At 37.7% G+C, this 12,933-nt stretch overlaps 2 protein-coding genes across 2 annotated transcripts; both read right to left on the reverse strand.

Annotated features, from left to right (window-relative positions):
* Positions 1-1,926: 1,926 nt before the first annotated feature.
* Positions 1,927-3,825, reverse strand: LOC129301262 (transcription factor FER-LIKE IRON DEFICIENCY-INDUCED TRANSCRIPTION FACTOR-like). Its single transcript, XM_054939840.1, has 4 exons — positions 3,355-3,825; positions 2,462-2,659; positions 2,204-2,377; positions 1,927-2,110 (listed from the first exon to the last, which is right to left on the reverse strand). Exons 1-4 carry the CDS (start codon positions 3,823-3,825, stop codon positions 2,006-2,008), a joined length of 948 nt encoding a protein of 315 aa, XP_054795815.1. The 3' UTR covers positions 1,927-2,005.
* A 5,659-nt stretch (positions 3,826-9,484) lies between these two features.
* On the reverse strand, positions 9,485-11,090 carry LOC129301261 (uncharacterized). Its single transcript, XM_054939838.1, has 2 exons — positions 10,952-11,090; positions 9,485-10,792 (listed from the first exon to the last, which is right to left on the reverse strand). Exons 1-2 carry the CDS (start codon positions 11,003-11,005, stop codon positions 10,061-10,063), a joined length of 786 nt encoding a protein of 261 aa, XP_054795813.1. The 5' UTR covers positions 11,006-11,090; the 3' UTR covers positions 9,485-10,060.
* Positions 11,091-12,933: the final 1,843 nt, after the last annotated feature.

Below are 12,933 nucleotides of genomic sequence, written 5' to 3' on the forward strand. Positions count from 1 at the left end.
AAATAAGTAAAAGGAAGTTACAAATGTTACATTAGCTTTTATGATTACAATTATCTTTGGGATGTTTTCGGTTTAATGGACATGACGTGAACGGAAGTGCGAAGCTCATGTTTTCATTTCATTTGCAGTAATTCATGGGAGAGGGGTCTCTCCATTTCTTTTCTCTTCATTTCTCTTCACTTCTCCCATCCCTACCATTTATTAATTTTGTCATTTAAAAAAAATTATTTAATAAAATAATTTGAATGACGGGGATGGGGGAAGTGGAGGGAAATGGAAGGGAAAAAATGGAGAGACCCCTCTCCCGTAACTCATGCTTCCATTTCATCTAGCCTTCTTTATCACAATAAATCTTGAAGTCCAAGAGGAAAAATCAGTGAGATCACGTTGGGACATCAAATCTTTCTCTAATAGGTGATGAAGCCGCTTCGATAAAATAATAATAATAATAATAATAATAATAATAAATGGCGGAAGTCCAAAACTTCTTTCAACATCTAATAATGGAGTTCACTGACAACAAAAAACGAAAGCACATCAACAAAGGATGCAATTACTTCAATATCAGCAGCGTCCTCATGTATTATCAATAAAGCAGGTCAAATTGGAAGCTGAACGAGTCCGATTCATGAAACAAAGTACTTTGCGAAACTGCTCATGGAGGTTAGTACTCATCATGACAAATAGAAACACATGATTGAGAAAAACATGCAACGAAAACATATTGCAATTACATCAATATCAACAGTGGTTCATTAGACTTTTGCTCTTCCCTTTTCACCATTCAGTCTTGCATAGAGCACGTATATAATACTTAAGGAGAGAAAATACATAATTAATTAATGTGCGTTTGATTCAAAATAATGCATATAGACTAAATCATTGAATATGAATGTTATTCATTACAAAATTTACAATTTGCCAAAAGGGAGAAGAAAAGGTCTAGAATATCAGCATTTGAATTGCCACATTGGTAAAAAAAGGAATCCTTCCTAACAACCTTGATTAAAAAAACATGATGGTTTGGATGAATGATCACGATCTTCACGGTCCTCCTCTCAATATTTATTATTTAATTTAAGGTCAGGAGCTCTCGGTCTACAAAACTCACATTAATTAATTGACCATTTCGGGTTCAGGAAAGTAGCTACTTTTTTCTTTAAAAAATAATAATAAGGGAGCTCCTATGACACCATGGGACTATTTCAACTCAATATGTCTTCAAAGAAGCCAATGCCTGTAGAGCGGCAAACTCATCACATTTATGATAATGATGTTGAATTCGAGATAATTGATTTATTTTTTCTTGGTTAATTAGAAATCTGTTGTGATTGATCTTATGTTAATCATGACCAAGTCTCTTAACCTCTTCCCTTAACATCTTGACCTTGTATTAGAAAGAAGGAAAGAAAGAGCTGTATTTTCTCTTGATCTTCATCTCATGCCCATGAATTGGAAAAGGATAGGAAATGTTTTGATACTGAATTATAAAATCAAGAAAAATGGTACAGATCTTACCAAATTTATTACATAACGAAAGTAATAATAACGACATATTAGACTCGTTTGGCACAAAATGAAGATAGGAAAATCAATGGGCATGGAAAGCTCTCCTTGCAAAAGTGAGGAGCTTTTTTTTTAGTATAACAAAATTACTATGTTATCCACCAAGTATAGTCCCCACATTTTTCCTTTCTTTAAAGATAGATTCTTAGGACCACACACGGAAAATGCCTTCTAGACATCTGCTACTCTGTGAGATAAAGGATAACAAACAATGTTTCTTCACCTGGTCATCAACTCCAAATCGTTCTTTTTAAGGACAGCACGGTTAAATTATTAAGGTGTTCATGTTTTTTTTTTTTTTAAATAAGCTGAGGACATCACACATAGAAAATATTATTTTGAATGTTATGCGATGCTGCGTAATGAATATTGTTCACTTGTCATGATTTGAAGAGAGAAGCCCATGAAAGAGTCAGATGTAACTGGAGGGAGAACAGAATCAAGCGTGGAAAGTTGTAATAAATTCGAAGCCTTGGTTCAGAAGAGCGCTTGCTACCCACAGCTTCAGATTTTGCTGGTTAATTTCTGGCTCGCAACCTTTCACCTGTTTTTAACATATCAATCACTATATCCGTACACAAAAGTAAGATTCAGAACGCTGAAGATATCATTAAATAACAACGAAAGAAAAGCTTACATCTAATGTAAATGTTAGTAGAAATCTCTCAGAAACTGTGGCCAAGTTTGAATTCTGAACATTGAAGCCTGCTAGGGACTCGAGAGCCCTGTACAGGGAGGTAGCCACTCCTTCTCCTTTACTGCACATCAATTTCACATAAAACCCTCTTTCCTCCACTGGAAATATGTCCATCTATATAACAATATAACCAAATGTTACAACTTAAGTCTTAAGAGCCCAAATAACAGTATCTCATCAAGTTTTAATCAAGTAAACCTGCATGATCTTCTTGCAGATTGGATAGTTGATGTGGTTGTTTTGAACCTTCATGGGGATTTTAACTGATCTCTGATCATTTTCTGACGCTAGCATGGATGCTTCAAGCCCTTTAACCTCACCCTTCAGCTTCTTAGCTTTCTCTTGCAGCTCCTGCACATATGCTACAGCATCGCCCACGATGGAGGCCTTATCCATCTGCAAATATTTGTACCAGTTAACGCTTAATTAGCCTTTACCTTCACTGACATAAACTAGATTCTCTTTAGACATTTAACTTCACGTTCGTAAATTCTTAAATGTAAATAATGTCAGAAACAATAGTAGAAACTAAATGCTATGCACCCAAATGCCAAAATTAGCTTTGCAGAGTCTCAAGACGTGATAGAGAGAATTAGAAGCGTTGACTAGCAAAATAGTCGCATGGCATAGTAACAGAAGTTGGCCCTGAACATATAGCATTACCTTCGATGTTTCACGATTTACGTCCCAGCGTGAGGCCTTGTTTTAATTAAGGAACTATAAGTTGGCCCTGAACATATAGCATTACCTTTGATGTTTCACGATTCACGAGCCATCATGAGGCTTGTTTAAATTAAGGAACTATATATTTTGACTTTGACTTGTTTAATCTTATTGCTTCTGACCCTTTTTGTAGTTTTTAGAATATTATAATTTTTCGTTCGCGAAAGATACATGCAAGAGATTCCAGAATCCTACCTTCCTTCAGTCGAGGAAAATTTTCAACTGGCTATTATTTGTCAAATTTCAAGAATTGAATGACCCATCATCGTATAAGAACAAGATTAGGACATGCATATGGCTGAAGCTAGGACCTTTAAGCACCAAACAGTACATTTTCCTTAGATCTACTTTGTAGCCGTGAAACGTACCTTAGTTATGTTGGGGACCAAAGAACGCAAAGCGTAAAGCTTCTCCTTCATTCTGCCCCTCCTCCTCCTTTCAGAGATAAGAGTCTTGGACCGATCAGTTTTGGGCTTCTGTTTGGCATTAGCACTGGTAGTTTCAGTGGTGGTGATTGTTGTTGCAGAAGAATCATTCTCTTCTTCTCCTCTTCCTCCCGTCACTTCTCCATCAAAACATGAGAAGGAACTAAGCGTAGAGCTGGGATCATAAACATTTACAGCAGCATGAGGCTCAAATGGGTTCTCAGGTAATGGAAGAAATTGGTTATCAGCTAAGCAGCCATTGATAACGTCAGAATCAAAGTTACAGAATGAGTGTTCATTCTCCCCACGGAGCACATTGATAAATTGATCGAAATTGGTGTTGTCGATGAAGTCATGAAGCTGGAAGTCGTTAATGTGCACCAGAGGGTCTCCATGAGCATCCATTTTGAGCATGGTGGGATAACGAGAGGTCTAATTCAGTTATATACAAGATTGAAATCATTAATATATTTAATTTTGGTGTGAACGGAATATAGCGTCCATCTCCTTCTTCATACCAGAGTTGTTAACTAGCTGAAGCCAGATTATTTTATTTCTGTTGGTTAACTAAGTGAAGAAGCATGTTTTCTTTCAAATTTATGTGCACAGACACCTGGCCACATCTAATATTCTAACATCTAGTTTTTCTATTAAGAAAAATACGAAAAAGATTCTTCATGTCTCATACAATCATTAATCTTATGTGCTCATAAATCTAGTCATGCCACATTTGGTATTTATTTAAACAGTTAAATTAGATGCGAACAACTTGAAGATTCGAAGACATAACGATGTTGACATCCAAGGATGTATAAAAATATGAGTGTTATATACGGAAGTAGTGAGAATATTTTAATGAGGAACCCGACATCTGCGTCTCTGCATTTGAGAGGACCAAGAGGTATCTAGCCATTGCATAGCTAGTTATTCAAGGACTAAATAACGTTCATATGAATTGGTGGTCAGCACAGGAATTTCTTCCAGCGCATCTGGTGTAGAGAAGTAATGGAAGATTTGCATAATGTTGTAACTGAAGCACCAAATCAAATATACAGAAAGAAGCAAGTGACGAAGAGACACAGGGGGAACATATTAGTTGGCCTGTACAAAAAATTAAAGGGGTCCCTTTCTGATGGATAGGACTTGAGGATAAAATAGTAATAACGACCCATGGATTGGAGTGTATATCAATATAGTATTGTGGTGTGAATGGAATCAAAGGGGGAACATAATGACGTTGGTGTTGATAAATTATAAAATTAGAGAGGATGAATCACCATGTTAGAATAATGGGGGAATATCCTTCAATCTAGGAGCTTCTTGCTCGAGATCGATGTGCAAGTAACAGGAGTGATAAGCATGACTATGAGCAACGTACTGTAGTGCATGCAGGAACCCTGTTTTGCGGTTGTGGGCTACTGCAGGCCTTCATTGACATTCAGAAAATGATGGAATCTCTGTATCATGTTTGACTTGGTCTCTTTTCTGCAGAGAATCAAGAACAAGATGAGAGCAAGGAAGGCTGGGGTTCAATGCAGATTAGAACTAGAGTTAAATATGCTGAATACAATCATTTTAAAACGAATGTGGGTGACACGTTATGGGGCGTGTGAGACGTTTCACAGGGCTTATGCTTCCACGTGCCGTCCTCCTTTTTCTGAATTACATACAACTCCTGCTTCACATCTGCCTCGTCTCTTCGCTCTACCTTTTATTTATTCTTAAGTAAGAGATTATGAGGACGTGTCTCTTATTTATGATGTTCAATCTCCCTCCTGCATGTTTTAGTTAAGTCAGAGGCATAGTGGAAAATAAACTAGCTAGTCCCGTCACCGATAGCTAAGCTTATATGACTTTTCAGTTAAAACTGAACAAACTTTAGTTAGTCTGTTTATGGTGAATTGATTATGCAAGTTTTCAAGTTCATTCAGTTTTCTTTCAAGTTTAAATCACTTCTTGACCTATACCATGTCCGCGTATGTGAGATTAGGGATCTTATCATGTTCGACTATGTGCCTAGACATGGCGTTGTGCTCGGGAAGCTTGCTATAATTTGCACTGATGATTATGTGATTATTGATAACCCTCTCCTCTCCACGGGCATGTACATCAGCCTCTTGGTCACTGATATGTACAATGGGAAGCTCACTCGTCAGATCAGTTATCCATTACGCATGGATTAATTTCAAAGCCTTATTATTATTATTATTATTATTATTATTACTATTATTTAAGCTCAATTTACTGCCCAGTTTTGACCACAAATTAAGGTGGACTTTGAGCAAATATTCACGCTTTAAATCAGATTAAGAAGGTCCATCGGAAAACAAGGAATATTCAAAACAATACGTAACTTGTATTTTTTATGTTTTAACAATCACAAAAATTAAACGTTAAAATGGAAGAAATATATATATAATATAAAAATCATATATGGACAGTATAGTTTATGTTGGGAAGAGAGGGAGCGTAATGAAAGGAGTAACAAGGGGTGGTGTGGTGTTGTAATGCCGGAAGCTGCTTCCCATGCAGAGAAGAGATGAAGGGAATCTGGTCCAACTGGAACAGGATAACCTCAGATGCAGAGACAAGACAAAAGTACAAGACCATGGCAAAATCTTCAATCTCTCTCTTCACATGCTTCTGTTCTCCTCCTCTATCTTCTCGCTCCCCCTCTCCCTCCCTCTCCTCACAGTGTTATGCATCAGCCAAGTGTCATTTCCGATTTCCAATTCTTTTTGAAAAAATTATATTGAAATCTCACACCAAAAAATTAATTGCGGTCTATTGACAATTAACTCACAGTAATTATTATTTTTTATGTGGGACTTAATTATAATTCTTCCGTTTTTTTTTTGTTTTTTTATTTTTTTATTGGGCCGGATTCAAATTCAGCACGTTCATTTCTCAGGCCACGCTCGTCAAGCCCTTTGCTTGCAAGGCAAGGATCCATAATGACAGGCCATCTCTGGCAACCACGTGGGCTTCTGGGCTCAATAACACACGCAAAGCCCACTTCCTCAGCCTATATTCGGCCTCTGAGTGAGACCACTGTGTTGCTTTGCCACTTGCGACTCACCTAGCAATATGTTTTTCCTGACAGCTCTGCGAGGAAACAATATCACCAAAATCTGTTAATCACTTCATCTAAGGCAATTTTTATTACCAAAAGGACAAAAACGTTTTTCCTATCAGTCAGTTCTATTATTTGTTTGTTTTTAATTATCAAGATCAAAAGTTTTTACCCAAAAAAATTGTCGCTAAAATTCGCTCAAGCGAAATATCCGAAAGCATCTTCATCCTGTGGTGATTCCACGTTATGATCAAGTCCTCCATTTTGGTGATACATTGTCTCCTGGTTTCTGAGTCCTTGGTGCCATATTTTCAAACACAAATAATAATATATAGGATAATGAGAGAAATTATGAAGATTAAATTATTTTAGATCAAAGTTCAAATCCGAATCAATAATTAAAGGAAAGTTGCAGGATATATAGGAGTTTTTTTCCTCGCAAACTCTTTTAAAATAATATCAAGAACCCCAGCAGCACGGGCACTGATGAGGTGACATATATACAAGCACAAAAGTGGCGATACAATTACTCTGTGTTGGGGCAATTTGAAGTATTTGCTTGGGGTTGATGCTAGTTTCAGACTTCTTCTATGAAGTGTCCCTTGCATAACAAGAAGAAATCTAACATTTTAAAAAATACATTGGCGAGAGCACTTTTTTTATAATTTAAAAGCAAATAGTAACAAGAATAAAAAAAAAAACAAGTAGAAAAACATTGACAAGAGCACTTGAATGCAGTACCCTCACTAATGCAAATCTTTGTGTTATCACTTTTGTACGCACCGTTTTGTTTCTTACAGCTAGGTGGGAGGAGGTGAAAGCAGCTGAGTTGACCATTAGCCCTGTTCACCTTGCTGTGTGGGCATAATAGATTCGGATAAGGTACAAACAATATACATTGGTACTGATTTGTGTTGTACCTGTTATCATTGGTTGATCATTTAGCTGCTCTTACTTTTCATTCATGTGTCTTTCTTGATGAAAGGGATATCTCTTGGGTTCCCTCATCCGGGTCGAGTTTAGGATGACAAAGCTCCTGAGCAAGCCTCATCATCTGAGATAGTAAAGAAAAAAAATATATTTGACTAATTAATTATGCATGTTAGAAGAGCTTCCAAACTCGACTTGCCTAAATTTTTATTGTAAAAAAAAAAAAATTATGCATGGTGGAAGATTGAGATAAGAGCCATGAATTCTTCAGTCATGTTCGTTCATGCCTTAGCCTATTAAGCTAAAGGTTTTTTTAAACTCATTTTCAGGTTGCTAAAATGTATTCTCGAGAGAAACTTTTCTGATTCCTCGCATACAAGATGACGTTTATGAAAGCCATCAGCATCCGATATGTGGTTGCAATTTTTTTCCCTAAAACATCGGTCACACAGCAGAATTGCATACCTAATATAGAGTAAGATCACATGTACTTGGCAAGATGTGATGTGGTTTTTGTAATTTGTCATCCATTCTGTTTTTTTTCTTGTGATTTAGTTTTGAATATCTAATTGCAACTTGTAAATCATCCGTTAGATTACAGATAGCGGTATCTCATTTTTCAGGAGGCATGTGCAAGTAGCATTGGTTGTAGAAATAGATATCCATTGTGTTCCTTCAACATTGAGCTGCAGTAAAGGTTTTCAACAATGCTAGCGTCGGCGAAGAATTTTGCACATATTCATAGCACGCTTACTGTGGGGATGCATGGCTGGTCCGGCTAATAAACCTGATGTGTCAACACTAGCTTATCCGCCAAATGATTGGCAGGGCACATGCGGATGCTGTGAAGCTATATCTTGTATTTTAAATCAACAGTGAAAGATCCATGGGACTTGCTAATTCTAGAAGTCGCTGTTTGAAACATGTAACCAATCCCAAGTAGCGTAAAGAGAGAAATGGACCGGGTACAATGACCATGGTGCTGGAAGCACTTAGGCATTCGCCTGCCTAATGTTTTTGAACAACGGGTGCACTATAACGTATGGCGATATTCTTCAAGCCTCCGCGCTTTCTGGCATAAGTCGACCTAACTGTGTTTGAAACCCCCTTTTGGATTCCTCTGTGCTGTGTGTAGATTGCGACTTACTGGTTAGTGAATCAAATTGTTCACCCGTTGTGTGTCTGCGTGTGTGTGTTTTCTTGCACTCTGTTCTTTAAACCGTCTTATTGACGAAGGATGGAAATGTGTAGGGTGAGGAAGGAGGATTAGCGCCATTTGCGGACAGTTTCACTGTTAGGGATGTGGCTCAGCGTATTTTTTAGGAATTTGTTGTTGCCGTCCTGTGCAAGGATGTACATTGACGTAATGCTAGTAAGCAGAGCTAGCTGGATGAGACATGAGAGTTACCCCATTTTTCTTCTTTCAACAAATAAATCAATTTGATTAAAGCACACGGGTCAAAATGCCACCACCTTTGGGATTCCTCGTTACTGACATGGCAGAGCAAAGCTGTGACCTGTCTCCCCTCGACAACATTATCCATGTGTCTTCTCCTATCTTTATCTGTGCTCTGAAGTCTTAACCCCGACATCTTCTGTAAGAATACCGCAGAGCTTGACACAATTGTTTAACATGCCTAGGTTGCATCCTTCCTCGGCATCCTTACATTACCAAAGTTGGACCGAGACATGGGCACCCCCGCACGAAATAAATGATGAAATTGTGGGATAAGCTCGTGCAGCAGTGAAACTGCGGAATGTTTACAGAAAAACAGATGATTTACACTTTTTTTGGCCGGAACAATACAATTGAACTTTTCCATCCTACAATCCGGCATGCATCGTTTGTTTGGCGGAACCTATGATTTTTATTTTTTTCGCAGCCATGCTTTTCATTAGATATGATAGGTAACATGGAGATTATTAGTCAACATTATCTGCTCTCGTCCATGGAGAAATATTCGCGCGCTCTAAAAGAAAGCATAAACCGGTTGAGTTGAGTGGGAGCAGATACCAAGAAAATAAAAGGCTTTAAAGTTATAGTAAAACTAAAACTAAAGAGGGAAGAAATAATTTAAAGGAACATGAGATTAGACTTGAATAATGATAGCTTTTGTAGCGGAGGCTTAATATAATCATACACCACACTAATAACAGATCCTGATTCTGATTTGTGGGTCCTCCTGACCCGACAAGCAGGGCTCAAAACCTTCCCTTTGGTCGTTGGCTACAGTCCCACTCCCACCCATCTCCCGATCCCAACGACTCCGCACCCATCCACCCCTCTTCATTCTACCCATGTGTTCTATCAATCTCACACAACACCCACCAACACTCCCATCACTTGCTGAACTAAACTATCTAATTAGTTACATTACAAATTCAGAGAAGGCAAAGCAAAAGTGAAGAGGCCAAAATGTCCGTTACATATTCTTCACCCAAAAGAAAAATTGCCTCAAAGCCTATGTCTTACCCAGTTAAATCCGAATAACTTCCTCTCTAGAACAAACCACTGTACAGATGCTAGATCAGTCGCACACGGCATGCCCAGCTTGCCATTTTCAACTCCTTGCAGTAAATTTCTAACCTTTAATCCTAATAACTACGAAATATGTAAATCATAAATTAATCGGCCAAATCCGGCAGTCAAGGGAGTACGACCCTTTGGTACTTGGCCTCTGTGGGATTCTCAGAGCCCTGACAGAAAGCCCTCTTTCTACTAATTCTTCCGCAGTTGATGGGAGTGCTGCCAGCACCGTTAGTATTGATGAAGGAATCTTGGTGGAGAAGCTGTGGTGGTATTGCCGGCGGCGCCGGCGGCGGTGAAGGAATGGTGACTGGAGGAATCTCAAAAGAGTCGAGTGGGGGTGGCGGGTGTCTCCATTGAGGAAGTGGTCCTGCCAAAAGCAGAGTCTGAAGCAGAGGGCCTGCTTTCATCACCGCCTGCAAAAGCTTGCCTTTTTCTGGTAACGGCTTCTCAGGAGCCAACTCCATCATGGATTGGGTCGCCGGTAATGGCGGCTGTGGCGGCAACTGGGGTTGAGGGAAATGGTCAATAACCGGAGAAGAAACAATGCTTTCTTCACAATCCGATGAAGAGAGGCCATTGTTGGAGTCAATTCCCCTTCTGGGTTCGTCCTCAATGCTGGAAACTCCAGAAAGAGGAGCTGCTTGTTGCTGCTGTAGAACAAACTTGTCCAAGAGAAGCCTGTGGCATTTCTCGCGTGCTTCGTCTCTCTCTTTAATGGTCTTGTTAAGCAGATCCTTGAGATTAACCAGTTGATCATCCCTCTTTCTGAGTTCCTCCTGCGCTGCAGCTCTTGTTTCTTCCAGCTCAAGAGTGGTGTACAACAGGGACTGCCTCAGCTCCTCCATTGACTGGATCATCATAGTTATGCGTCACAGAATCAATAATTAGTCCTCAAATTCCAAAGAGGGAAAGCCCCATTACACATTACTAAGGAGAAAGCAAATGAAGTGAGCAACATCAGACACTGACTAAATGGTAAGAGCAGAAGGATAAATGAGAGTAGGTACCTTGCCCTGGCAGTAGTAAGCCCAACTAAGCAGAGGGCTGCGTTGATTGTCCATGCTCTTAATCTAAAAGATGACAGATTAGATATATTTTCAGCGAAAGAAGAGGTGAGGAATTAGAGGGAAGGGAGACGGAGACAGAATTAAGGGGGATCTTGAAAGGTGCTTCCGCCTCGTTGCTCGTATATAAGGAGGAGCCCTGCTTACTGTTGCCCTTGTGGGTTCGAGAAAAGCATGATAGATAAATCATACCGCATTTTTCAAAATATGTTTCCCTATTTTTATATTTTAAAAAACTGTATTTGACCTGTTTAATTGCTCCTAAAAAAATGACTTTTATCCAATGCTGGCTTTTTATCCTAATAATGGACTTATACGTATTTTTATTATATTTGAAAGGTTTAAATCCCACCTCATTTATATTTATACTCCTTGCTAAATCTAAAGCCATAAGCTCGTATATTAATTTTATTATTTGTCCATCCATCATGTTAAAAGACAGTATTTGATAATAAATATAAATTTAAAATTAAAATAGAGTAAAGTGTGATTTTTGAAACAAAATTATATCAGTTATTTATAAGTTATGTTGCAGGAAGGTCTTGATAATTAGATCTTCATCGAGCTTGGTCAGGAAACTGATCATAATATAGTAACAATTCCACATTTGACAGACGTCAGTTCCAACGTCCGATGGGATCTCTCCAAGTAAGAATTGTATTGTGGTGCCAGTAACATAATTTTAAGTCAATCATATGTAATTTTATTTTACTATTGAATTAAAATATAAAGTGTAAATAAAATTATGAAAAGCATGTATGGATTTTTTTTTTTTTTTTGAATCATGAGAAAAATTAGAGTTAAGGAGTAATCTGAGGAGCATGACTCTAATGCATGAACTGGCGGGCGGGTGCGAGATTTAGGCATGAAAGTGGGAGCAAGAAATCAACTGTCAGAGCTTTCAAATTTTACCGCTGTTTTTTTTTTTTAAACACACAACATATCCGAATATTCAAATGAAATGTCACCCGTTATTCATACTCATTTAATTGCTTTAAAATTGAAATCTGAACTGATCATAAAAGTCCTCCGCTTACCTCGTCCCCAATTGGACAATTCATGGGAGCTTAACATTCAGAGTAACAATTATAACGACATTGAAAGGCTGGACGTGACATCCCATTTTCCAAGTCCCATTCTCCTCCAATCTCTCTCTCTTTTTTTTTTGGTTTTAATTTCTCCATAAAAAAAAAGAAAAGAAAATCAAAGGTTGAGTTGAGAGTTGAGAGTTGAGACAGTGGCTTTTGAGGTATGGAGATATTTCCGAGGCTATCTAAATATATCCTAAAATTAACCTCAACTTTTTAATGGTGAACTTGTGGTAATTGTATTTTTACAAATGAGTAGAGGTAGGAAATGAAAAAGGGCCAATGGATGGTCACACACGTGGGCTGCGTTCGTGCAGTAAATCCAAACAGTCCATTTTTTGTTTGTAACGCGCAAATTCCACAGAATGTAAAATGCATGGAGCCTCTCTTTGATTTTGCTTCTTTCTTGTTTTTGTTTTTAATGCGCTTTCATTCATTTTTAATTTTAATCGTCTCCTCCCATTCCTTTCAGGATATTTCACGTGCTTCTTGCCCCAGGACTGGTAATGTGAATAGAAGTGAACATTTTATCAGTTCAGTTTAAATTTCTTTAATAGCAATCGATTGAATTATATAAAAAATTTAAGTCAAATCAAATAAAATACATAATCAAACCAAATTAAAATCAAATTAAATTATAATGATTCAATTCAATTTATCTATTCAACTCATGGGCTTTGATTTGGATCTATAGAATCTAATTATTTATATATTATTTTATTTAATTTTCTTCCTTTGATGTTGAATGCCTAACAAAAAAATAGCAATGTTATATTGTAATTCATAAGAAAATTAATAAAGTTTAATATTATTGCATTGAAAACTAAATTATAAAAA

The sequence above is a fragment of the Prosopis cineraria genome, unplaced genomic scaffold (assembly GCF_029017545.1).
Source record: "Prosopis cineraria cultivar Desert tree isolate PC_DT_omini unplaced genomic scaffold, ASM2901754v1 PC1999, whole genome shotgun sequence".
Lineage (NCBI taxonomy): Eukaryota > Viridiplantae > Streptophyta > Magnoliopsida > Fabales > Fabaceae > Prosopis > Prosopis cineraria.